Below are 11,735 nucleotides of genomic sequence, written 5' to 3'. Positions count from 1 at the left end.
TAGGAAAGTCAATGACTTTTTTTATATTATGCTGGTGGAGAAGTCAATGAAATTTGTCGCTTGTCCATCCAGAAGCAGGGGAGAGATCCTGAAGAAGATTCACCAAAGTGGATTGTGTAGCGACGAATCCACCACAGCTTTTGTTTGGCTGTTTTTCGGGGGACAATTGCAGTGCTTGTTCGCAGCAATAACGGTCACAAGGCTTTGCGTGTTCATGATGGATTAGGTTTTTAGCAGCAGGTTTTTGACGCACTATTTTTCTTACCAGGGTACCTAAGGGTGCTGGAAGGTTTTTAATGAGGCGGTCTGCTGCTAAATATATAAGGGATCTTACTTTTAAAAAAAGTTTTTAATGCACTCCCCTCATCTGCTCCGATAGAGTCGATTGGGAACTGGCGCTATGACAAACTTCATCTCAGACTTGAACTGACTCGTCCAACTATATAAAAAATTTGACAGGCTACAATAATGTTCCTTACTGCTTCCGGACTTAAAAATGCTTGTATAAACCATGTTTCCAATTGTCTTAAGTAGTTCTTCGCAATATACTTGTGTGCAGATTTATTTCCTGAAGATTCCTGCGCCATATGTACAATATTTCAAGTCTACCATAGCAACTAAGGACATGAGTTGGTGTTGTCTCCCGAGATCCAAGAACCAAGAGAACTCTCAGGCTACCACAGCAACTGAGCATACGAGTTGGTGTTGCCTTCAAAGATCCAAGCAACAACAGAATCCTTACCCTCAGGCTATGACAGCAAGTCAGGATATGAGTTGGTGTTGCATTCCAAGATCCAAGAAACAACAGAATACTTATGCACATAGCGTAGGAGGTAAGAATTATATTTGCATAGCAAAAAAAATGTTACTTCATCATGCCGGCCAATATATATTGTATCTGTTCTCGCCACCGCTCCCAAAAAATATTATAGTTTGAAATTGAAATACACTGTCCGTAGTCAGATTTGGCTTTGAACAAGATTGGGAGCTAAATGCACATCAGAATACGCCAGAAGCAAAAGTCTACTTCTGAATTTGCAGAATCGGGGATTTTATCTTTATCCCCGATTTCAATTCTGAAACTTATCGAATATTACCACTTTCAGGAATTCCAGCTGAGAAAAACATAAGACTCTTCTCCTATTCTCAGTTGAGATCAGCAACAGACAACTTCAACCGTACCAATAAAGTCGGCCGAGGTGGCTTTGGGACAGTATATAAGGTATTTGTTGATGTCTTTATGCGTACGAATTGGCGGGAGCATCGGTGGAGGGTTAAGATCTCTTCAAATCTTTTGCTCCAAGCTGCCAGCCCTTGCATCGCATGACAGTATATCTATGTTTCAGGGAACCACTAGAAGCATGCAAGATATTGCAGTGAAAGTTCTTTCTGCTGAATCTAAACAAGGCACCAGAGAATTCTTGACAGAAATTGATGTTATTAGCAATGTGAAGCATCCTAACCTTGTTGAATTAATTGGCTGCTGCGTCGAAGGAGATCATCGGATTTTGGTGTATGAGTATCTTGAAAACGGCAGTCTTGACCGTGCACTATTGAGTATGAATCTACTATTCTTACAACAGTTTATCAAAATAATTATTGTATTTGACTTAACAGTTCTCCTGATGTTTCTACAGGTTCTAACAGTGAACCTGCTAGTTTTACTTGGAGCATAAGATCGGGCATATGCCTTGGTGTTGCCAGAGGTCTTGCACACCTGCATGAAGAGATTCCATCGCCAATTGTACACAGAGATATCAAGGCTAGCAATATACTTATCGACAAAAATTACGTTCCCAAGATCGGGGACTTTGGTCTGGCAAAATTATTTCCTGATAATATCACCCACATCAGTACCCGGGTAGCTGGAACAACGTGAGTGTTGTGCGATTTGCAATTCATTTAACCAGAGAGTTATCATTTCTTTTTTCTTCTACCCCACTCTCTGTTTGCTCCTTAGTTCTGTTTAATTACTCTCATATTACCTTGGATTAACGCTGATTGTTGGGTCGCATGCAGAGGCTACCTTGCACCTGAATATGCCTGGCATGGCCAATTAACCAAGAAAGCAGATATATATAGCTTTGGGGTCCTTGTAATCGAGATCATAAGCGGCTTGAGTGGTTCGAGGATCCTAATGGCTGAGGATAAACTTCTTCTAGAAAAGGTCAGTTCTTACCGACATGTACTTATTATGATCATCTGATTTTCTTTGTTCGGCAAATTAAGGCATTTAATCCAGCTCCAGATGTATTAGCATGATGGTGTGTAGTAAAAAAAGAGATGTTACAGTTCTACGGAGTCTTCTAACTCTGAACATTTCAAAACAGACCTGGGAGCTCTATGAAGCGGGGAAACTCGAGGAGATGGTTGATCCATCTATTGGGACTTACCCTCAAGAGGAGGCCATCCGGTACCTCAAGGTAGCCCTGTTTTGCACGCAGGCAGCAGCATCGCGGCGCCCCTCAATGTTGCAGGTGGTGAAGATGCTGTCCAAGCCCATACGGATCAATGAGAGCGAGCTGACTGCACCTGGGTACATCAACGAATACAAGAGCAACGATTCCAAGGCAACTGCCTCCACAGTTTCAAGGTTGAAGAACTCCACAGCGGAGGATTCCGACATGTTCAGCACCGTTGTTCCGCAAACAGTGACTGATGTGAGCCCAAGGTGAAACAGGCATTAGGGATGCTTGTCTGCTATGTTTACAGCCACTGTGTAGTTGACAAGACCATAGTGATAAGTGACAATACCATGCCATGTTGAGTGTGTTCTTTTTTGAACGGGGAGTGTGTTGCTGTAATGCGGCAACTAGAATACTAGACCTTGTACATGATAGATTAGTTATTCATAACGGAGCAATGTTTGACAGTACGAATTAATCCAACAGAATTTCAGAAGTGATCAGTCATGTAATCATTTAGTTAACTTCTCAGGACTCTATTTAGGATCATAATTTATCTGGCCAAACAACCTGGTGCAGGGTGAAACAGTAAAGAGTGCAGTTGCTGTGATACTAAGCTGAATGTTCAGAGCTGATTGATACATAGCCATCCCGATCTGGATCTCTACAAAAAGATCACTACAGGATAGACGACACTCTCGGTATTGAAAATAAAAGTCGGTTCCATCTAAGCATAGTCAAGGTTCTGGTATTCCTGTAAAGAGAAGCTAAACTTCAAGCTACTCCGATGCGGCAGGCTGCGCCTTCTCCGCCTCTGGGAGGCCATTGGCAGGTGCCTTCTCGCTCTCTGCAGGCTGCTTGGTCCCATTAGCTGGGGCTGCCGCGCCATCTTTCGCCGCATCCTTAGCGCCTTCTTTAGCAGCAGGCGCTGGCGGAGGCTGCATCATGTGCGGCGGCGGAGCATGCTTCAGCTTCACTAGGACCTGGCGCATCCGGGACAGGTCAGTGGGCTTGCCAGGCTTGGGGCCCTGAATGACCGCGATGGATGGCTTCTTGTCCTTGTCTTTCTTGCCCCGCTTCTCGATAGTAGCTATCTCATGTGGTATGAGCTCCGAGATCGATTTCCAGTACTGCTTGTCTGCACTAGCATGGAATTTCTCCTGGCTTTCGACGAAAATCTGCAGCACACCATAAGTTTTCAGTGTTCATGGCTTCTTGTCATGCACACCATAAGTTTTACTTAGAACTGAGAAATGCCCGCTCACGTACCTTCTCTCTTTCCCTGCTATGGACCTTATTTGTCTCACAGGTCTGTAGCCTCTTCTCGTAGAAAGCTATCTTGAACTCTTCAGCTTCAGCAATTATTTGGGCCCGTAGCTCCTTCTCCTTCCGTTCTTTTTCCTCGAGAACTAAAGCATTTTGCCTGAAACCACAGTGATGCAGTTCAGAGTTCAGATTATAGACAGGGCAGAATCTAATAGTCTACAAGTGAAAAGATAATAAACAAAAATAGTGATGTCATTCAATTGATCAATTCCACAGAGTATTTTATGCCAGCTATCATCAGGTTTCAGGACACATCACCTGGCCATTGACTAAAGACATTTTAAAACTAGTTTATCGAGCCGTCCATATGATAACCGTCAGGGCAAAAAAAAACATACTACAGGCATCACAATGTCCAGATCATGCAGAGCGCACAATAAATTTAGGAACAATCACACAACAGGATTTCGTTGTTTCTAGAACTGTTGATTAAATAGAGTTGATGATAGGCATGAAGCAAATTGCAAAAGATGCACCACGTGGTGCAGATAAACAATGCGAGAGCAGCATACACGATTGTGCCAGGCAAAACAAACAAAAAAAAATCAGAAGTGCAAAATGATGCATGCTTGCAAATAAACAGGCTAGTTTCGTTCCTGCTATCTTAAACCTTTGATCGTTTTTTCATGGACATTATTTGGTGATTTGTGTAGTTCAAGCAGAGCAAATTCTTATGGCAGACGAAATGTCTAACATTATACAGGACATAAGCATCTGAAAGAGATGATATGCAGACCCCATCCTCATGGCAGACTGAGCATGATATGAACAGGGCCGGTAACATGCAAGGCAGCTCTAGTTAGCTTCACAAGCCATCCCCATTTATGCTTATGCACTGGAAATGCATCTTTGCCAACCAAAAAAGTTAATCCACAAGTTACTCTCGGGAAACTGAACAGTGGCAGCAGACAAATATGAATGCACACATAGTTGTTTGCTATGGGTAATCAGTAGACTGTTAACTTAACCATGCAAATTGTCAAAGTCTGAACTGCCTGCAATACTGCAGTTGGACTGTCACTAGCAGATTCAGTTCTACGAGCTAAAGTGTCATAAATCTACGCGAAATACAGGTTTTCCACGCACGGATTTCTGAAGTGACTGTACTTTAGGGGACATAGCAGGACGGCGCGTCAGATCTAACTCCAAGCGCCGGAACCCTAGCGCAGACAGAAGCATGAGACGGAAACGGCACAGGCCAAAAACGGATCGGGCGACGGTGCTCACCTGCGCCACTCGCGGAGGAGGGCGCCCTCCTCCCTGCCCATCTCGGCGGGGGGCGGCAGGACGGGGCCGCCGTCGTCGTCGCCCCCGAAGTCGGACTCGGGGAAGAAGGGCGAGGGGGTGTACCCCCCGGAGACGTGGCGGACGGGGACCGCGCCGCCGTCGGAGTCGACGGCGATCTCCTCGTCCACGTCGGCGTCCTCGTCGGCGCCGTCGGCGTCGGGGAAGGAGGAGTAGCCTGCGTCCGCGAAGGAGGCGTACCCCGCGCCGTCGGCGGTGGCGGGCTCGGTGGTGATGTCGTCGTCGTTGAAGGGGTGGGAGGCGGTGCGCGGGAGCTCGTCGGTGCCGTCGTCGGCGAAGAAGGGGTCCATGGCGGGTGGCCGGCCGGTGGTGGGAGAGGCGGAGGTTTCTTGGGCGGCGTTGCGGTGGACTGTTGCGTTGCGTTGTGACTTTGCGTGCGCCGTCCGTGTGCGTTTTGGGTTTGCAGATTTGGACGGTGTGCTAGCTTCGCTTGCTCCGCCACGCGGCTGCTTTAGTTGTGTGTTTTTGTTTTAGTAATTTTGCTGCGTTTTAGGAAAACAAAATCTCCTGATTAACAAATTTTATGTTCATGTTTACGAGATATTAAAATGTGTGTTCACATAAGGTTTGTATTTTCAGATCTTGGGTAAATATTCGAATATTCTCATTCTGATGACACATGATTGCTCTTCTCTTTTGAATCTGATGACACATGATTGTTCTTCTCTTTTGAATCTGATGATTGTGCAGGAAAAGAGCAATCACGAGTTAAAATGCCCCTATCTTAGGGCATCTCCAACGCATTTCAGCGTTCGAAAATGTCCGCGCGCGTCCGTTTAGGTCGGTTCAAATGGTCGAAATTGAACGCGCGTTCGTTTGCGTAGGGATGGCTCCAGCGACACGACGCAGTAAATTATCGTTTTAACTATTTTGTAGCAATTTATCGCAAGACCATAACTAACTAATATTTCGCAAAAAACAAATTTTCAAGGAGCCCACATGGACCAAGTGGGAGTGACCATGCCTACATGGGCCATGTGGGGCTGGTCCATCCAGCCCGCCACAACCCCCTAAAAAAGGATGGGAAGGGAAACTTGGAGTCAACTTTTCCTCCCCTTTGACAAGGGTGTAAACGGATCGGATCGGATTTTACTCATATCATATCCTTTACCATATATTTTTTCTCGGATTAAGGTCGGAGCGGATACTGATCGGTTTCGGATTCGAATGCGGGTATTGCGGACTCGGACTGGAAACAAAAACAGACGGATTTATGCTCTCATCGGTATAAGTTATTGCAAATCTTTGAGAGACATTTCAATTTTCAAGTTTGTGTAGTTAAGAAAAAAGAGACATAATGCGCTAAAAATCAAGCATTGATAGAAACTTAGAGGTAAACATGACCGGCAAATGTATTTGGTAACTCAATAACTACTAACTTTTCAAGGTTGGCCTTGAATTTTGACTAGAAAATCAGATTATCCGGTTTAAAAACTACGGATTATCCTAATTAAATTTCGGATAATCCAGATCCGCATGCTATTTGCTATACCATATCCTACACCGTATCCGGAGCACCACTTCGGAATCGGATATCCTTATCCACCGGATTCATTAAAATCGGATATGGATAGCTTAAAACAGATTCGGCACCGGTTTCGGTGCCGGAAATTATTCTATCCGTTTACACCCCTAGCTTTGACCACCGGCCAATAGACTTGGAGAGAGGCAAGTTGGCTGCACCCCTTCCATGCCCCTATATAAAAAGTGAGTGGAGGACAGGGTCGACCACTCAACCCTAGCCGACCACCTCCCCCTACTGCCCCTCTTCCTTCTGCGTGCAGGCGAAGCCATGTCCGTGAAGCTATCCACCATAGCCCCACCACCATTGCAATGTTGGTATCTATATCCCATCTACTTCTGCATCGTACTTGCTAGATCAAGAGGAGGAAATAGTGTTGTGCTGCACGTGTGCATAAGGCACCGCTCGTTGTGGTGTTGATTAGATTGGATCGCGGAGGGAACGACTACATCGATCACGTTAAATACGCGTTCGCTTAGCGATCTACAAGGGTTATGTAGATCTCAAATCCCTTTCACGTTACTTGCATCTTCATAGATTAGATCTTGGCTCTTTTCTAGATTAATTTATCCGCATATCATAGTAATTTTTTTTTCTATGCCATCACTTACTACATCACAAGATGCCTCTTTCGGCCGGAGAAAATATTATGTTTTCCATTTGTAGCACAAAATTACTCCACAATCGTCGGTTCCCATACTACTGTCCTTTTCATAGCCTCACGATTAGCGCTTACCTTTTTTTTCAATTCCTTCCGTTTGATCACCAAAAATACAACTTTTAATAGCAAAGATTATTTTAAAGATGTTTCAAACAAGTAATTTTGCACTTTTATCCTTTCTGTCTTTTCCGATAGAGGAGTCCACTTCTACTTATTCTTCCCTCCATTCAGATCCACATTAAGTAAGAATCTCTCGCAAGTGCTTTCTTTGCGAATAAATCTATTTACCTTTTACTGCCATACATGTGACCGCTGAACAAAATCTGAACCATGGCGCTACAGTACCATTTTCATGTTACTTGACCAGTACTTTCATACCACTATTTTTTGCATTATTTTAGATAACACATCTATTGTGGCACTATGCTGGCGGTTACTCAGGACTTCTTTTTCCTGGCTACTGGGTGGCGACACACTAGTAGAATTCAGAATGGATAGCTTTGTATGCTTCTATTTCTTCCGTTGGTTGATACATGTCTCAACCCTATCTGATCAGTGATGTAAAACTTTTGAACTACAGCTACTTTAAATAAATGAAAGCCGTGTGCATCAATCTGATGCAGAGGCTGGGCAATGCCCCATTTCGAAAAAAAATCTATTGTGGTACTTGTAAAATACTATAACGATCTAAAAAAATACTATAACAAACAGTCTAGCAGCCAAATGATGGGCTTTACTCAAGTAAAATCGAGGGTGTTCCTGGATTTTCTTCTTGGACCAGTTTGCCCTTTAAGATAGGCTTTGCCATGTCATGCAGATAACACAAGAAATGGAACTTAGGCATAAATAAAAAATGAAGAATTATGAAATGTTAATCGCCTCGTTCGTTAGAGGGATATTAAAAATACTTCCTCCATTCTAAGAAGGATGTCTCATATTTTTCTAAATTTGGATTATATATGTATATATTAAACAGTGTCTAGATATGTCCTTTCTAGGATGGAGGTACCTTCGTTCCAATGAATAAGACTTATATTATTTTCAAAAAATCAAACCATGTGTAACCAAGTTTCTTTAAAAAAATAGCATGCAAAAAATAGCTCTTTATGCTATGGTTGACGATTATCAATAGATCGGTTGATTTGTCGCAAAATAAAGAAACTATAAGCGGGACATTGAATGTGGAACGGAAGGAGGAACCAACCCCATACTTGCAAAGAAAGTAAATAGATTCACTCAATCGGGACTATGTTAGATAAGCTAGTTTTATGGGTCACATTAATCAGCCAAAGAATATGTTGTGATTAAACGGGAGTAACCGGGTGAGATCTAGCAAGTTGTTGTGAAATTTTGGGGATTCTTAATACCAGATTGCTAACTCCTGGTTAGCCAGGAACTAAGTTAGAGCCCGATCAACTCGATGACTGACAAGGTATTAACTTGTCAATGCCTATGGATTGTAGACTAGGTTTCGTTAGATGTAGAGGGCAAGTAGATCTCGAAGGTTTCAGCTGAAAAGTACTCGACGAATATGAAACTAGGGTTGTGTTGACAGTAGATTCGATCCTCTCTTTGTCCCTCGACTCCCCCTTATATAGGAGGCGGAGCTGAGGGTTTCGTAATACACAAGTTACAGAGTCCGGGAAGGTTTCCAACTCATCCCGCAAGATTACAAGTATTGCTTCCTAATACAACTCTAATTTTCCTTAATAATAATTTGGGATTCTGATTCTTCTTATCCTTCGGGTCATGGGCCTTCAGTAAACCCCGGGTACCATCTTCGGCAGGCCCATTGGAGATGCCTATGTCAGTAGCCCCCGAGATTTTGCTTGAATCGCAGAGTCAGAGAAAATCTCCAACTTTATATTCGTTCAACAGCTCTGAACTTTATCACATATCTTCAGATACGAAATTATATATTGTACAGGGATAATGGTAGTTGGGGCTAGTTCATCTGACGGGCTACTCTAGTGGCAATCCGCAAAAACCTACTTCAAGATCACGTCCCCGGACATGATCTCGGGATACTAGTGTAAACTTCAACAGGTGCCGCTTAAGGTCTTACCATTCTGTCGAGTCCCAGTCATATTTTATCGGGTACCTAACGCGTTCGTTAGGATTTTTCTTCGTATCTGTTGATACGGAAAAAAGTAGCAAACCGACGTCAGAGACGGTACCACGCCACTCAGAACGGATCTGGGGTCTTACCTTCGCAAAGTTTTGCGGCATTCAGAGATTATTCGCTACTTTGGCGCTCTGAGAATATATTGTCGAGTGCTTTTTCGGCTGTTGGAATAGCACATTTTATTGAGTCAATGTATGACTTATTTTGCCTTCCCGATGAGAGTATATGTAGAGTTATTTGTATAACTCGAAATATGCTCACTTCTTTTTTTTTTTTTTTATAATTTCATCGGGCACGCGAACAGCGTTCCCGATGGGAGTAGCCCCCGAGGCTACAGCCAAGGACTAGTGCTTGGTTGTAGGCTCAACTTTTAATGCCTCATGTCACTAAATTTTCATTCTTTCTCGAACTTGTCATATCTATCGGGTGCGCGACCAGCGCTCCCGATGGGAGTAGCCCCCGAGGCTATGAACAAATGCTTGCATTTGATCATAGGCTCTCGCCGTTTCTATTTTGTCATAGTATATTTTTTTCCTTTTTCCACAGTAGCCCCCGAGCATTTGGACAAAAACTTGTATTTGATCAAAGGCTCTCGACATAATCAACAATCTTCTGCTGTCGCCATTCTTACGAACCTCCGTAGCCGAGATTTTCTCTTGCCAAGGTGACATCATTGCTGACGATAGCCACGATCACTGTATCAGGAAAACGCGAGAACTTCTCTCCCTCTGTTTCGTGGGCCCAAATTTCTTACCACGTTGACACGTCGTGTAAGTGGGGGACACACGTCCTCCACTTTTTCTGGCGTACGCACTGTAGCGCCCGTTCGTTCCCTTCTCAGTGAATTTACGATTTTACCCCTTGTCCACGTGTCACCATCTATCCCACATTTTCTCCATCCAACGGCGCGTCGATTCACCGCACCTCTATTTAAGGTCATCGTCTTCCTCCTTGGACACTTTCGCTCGCGCCGCTCCTCTGCTCTCCTCTGCCAAAATTCTCCCTTGCGCCCCACAGTTCTTGAGCTCAACTACACTTCGCACTTTGCTCCGGCGCCATTGTTGATGCCTCCGCGCAGACTCACTAGGCACAGCACGCCCGAGTCTAAGATGGCGACCGAAGATCTGGGGAACACGGAGTGGGAGAGATCCAAAATCTCCCCTCAAGACATCAACCTGCTGAAGAAACTGGGGACCAGCAAGAAGCAAGACGCGCTTCGCTTCCCCAGCGAAGAAAGCTATCCAACGCCCTCCAATGGAGTACGGGTCAGTTTCGTCGACCACCTCATCCGTGGTCTTTCTGCCCCCATTCACAATTTCTTACGGGGGTTGCTTTTTATGTACGGACTGCAACTTCACCATATTACTCCCAACTCCATCCTCCACATCTCAATCTTCATCACGCTTTGCGAAGCTTTCCTTGGAGTCCAGCCTAACTGGGCTCTATGGAAACGCATTTTCTTCGTCGTCGTAATGGCTCTGCCAATGTTTCCTATAACATTGGCGGCGTTGTTATCTGCGTCCGCCCCGACGTTGAGTACTTTGACGTCAAATTACCTGACTCAGTACAAGGGTGGCGCAAAAAGTGGTTGTACATTCATGAGGAGAATCATGGCTCTGTTGAAGACAACATCCCTCCTTTTGATGGTACCGAGAAAATCTGTCGCCGTCGTTCCTGGGACGCGAGAGGCTACCGACGAAGAAAAAGCGGCGACGAGAGGCCTTGATGACACGCATCCACTCGCTCCAAAATACCCGAGGACAAGAACTGCTCGGGTATCCAAATCACGGCGTACTTCCTTAGGATCAGGGTGCAGCCTCTACAAGCTCGCAAAAATCCCCTTTGGATGTATGCTGGCAATGAAGATGTAGATCGCTTGTCGACAGATTTATCGGTCAAGGACTTAGAGAAACTTGTCCGAAAAATCTCGTCGCTGAACAAGAAAGACACCGTTCCTTCATCTTGCCGTGTGACGCCATACAGCGCCACCAACGCGCTCCCTCAGGTGATATTTTTTTGTCATATGTTTATTCATGCACTCTTTCTTTTTATCCTTTGGTACTACCATTTCTTCGACTGCTATTACTGATATAAATCCGTGTCAGTATTTTCTATTTTGTGCAGAATCATGATACTGCATCACCTCTTCCTCCCATTCCCGAAGGTGGGGAAGTCGAAGAACGGGCCGTTGTCACCGACGACAACAAAGGTACTTCTCGCCTTGAGAGTGAAGTCGCGGGTTCTCGAAAATCCGCGGCATCCTCTGAAAAAGAGATTGAAACTGAGGCTACCGCATCAACACACTCTTCTCTCCCAGCTGCTTCCCCGAAGAACAAGCGAAAGAGGGACGAGGTTGTTGATTCCGGCACCTCCGAAGCCGGTGCTGCACGT

At 44.6% G+C, this 11,735-nt stretch overlaps 2 protein-coding genes across 2 annotated transcripts; one reads left to right on the top strand and one right to left on the bottom strand.

Moving 5' to 3' along the window:
* Positions 1-559: 559 nt before the first annotated feature.
* Positions 560-2,936, top strand: LOC124674466 (cold-responsive protein kinase 1-like; the record flags this gene model as incomplete). The annotated part of the gene is given in 6 exon segments (XM_047210512.1): positions 560-833; positions 1,107-1,222; positions 1,347-1,557; positions 1,638-1,875; positions 2,020-2,167; positions 2,331-2,936. Coding segments are annotated over 6 exon segments (1,266 nt in total). The 3' UTR covers positions 2,676-2,936.
* A 52-nt stretch (positions 2,937-2,988) lies between these two features.
* LOC124674467 (clathrin light chain 1-like) lies at positions 2,989-5,369 on the bottom strand. The gene is made up of 3 exons (XM_047210513.1): positions 4,959-5,369; positions 3,675-3,828; positions 2,989-3,583 (listed from the first exon to the last, which is right to left on the bottom strand). The coding sequence occupies exons 1-3, from the start codon at positions 5,324-5,326 to the stop codon at positions 3,185-3,187; spliced, it is 921 nt and encodes a 306-aa protein (XP_047066469.1). The 5' UTR covers positions 5,327-5,369; the 3' UTR covers positions 2,989-3,184.
* Positions 5,370-11,735: the final 6,366 nt, after the last annotated feature.

This window comes from Lolium rigidum, chromosome 7 (assembly GCF_022539505.1).
Source record: "Lolium rigidum isolate FL_2022 chromosome 7, APGP_CSIRO_Lrig_0.1, whole genome shotgun sequence".
NCBI lineage: Eukaryota > Viridiplantae > Streptophyta > Magnoliopsida > Poales > Poaceae > Lolium > Lolium rigidum.
This window is presented reverse-complemented; position numbering and strand designations above follow the sequence as displayed.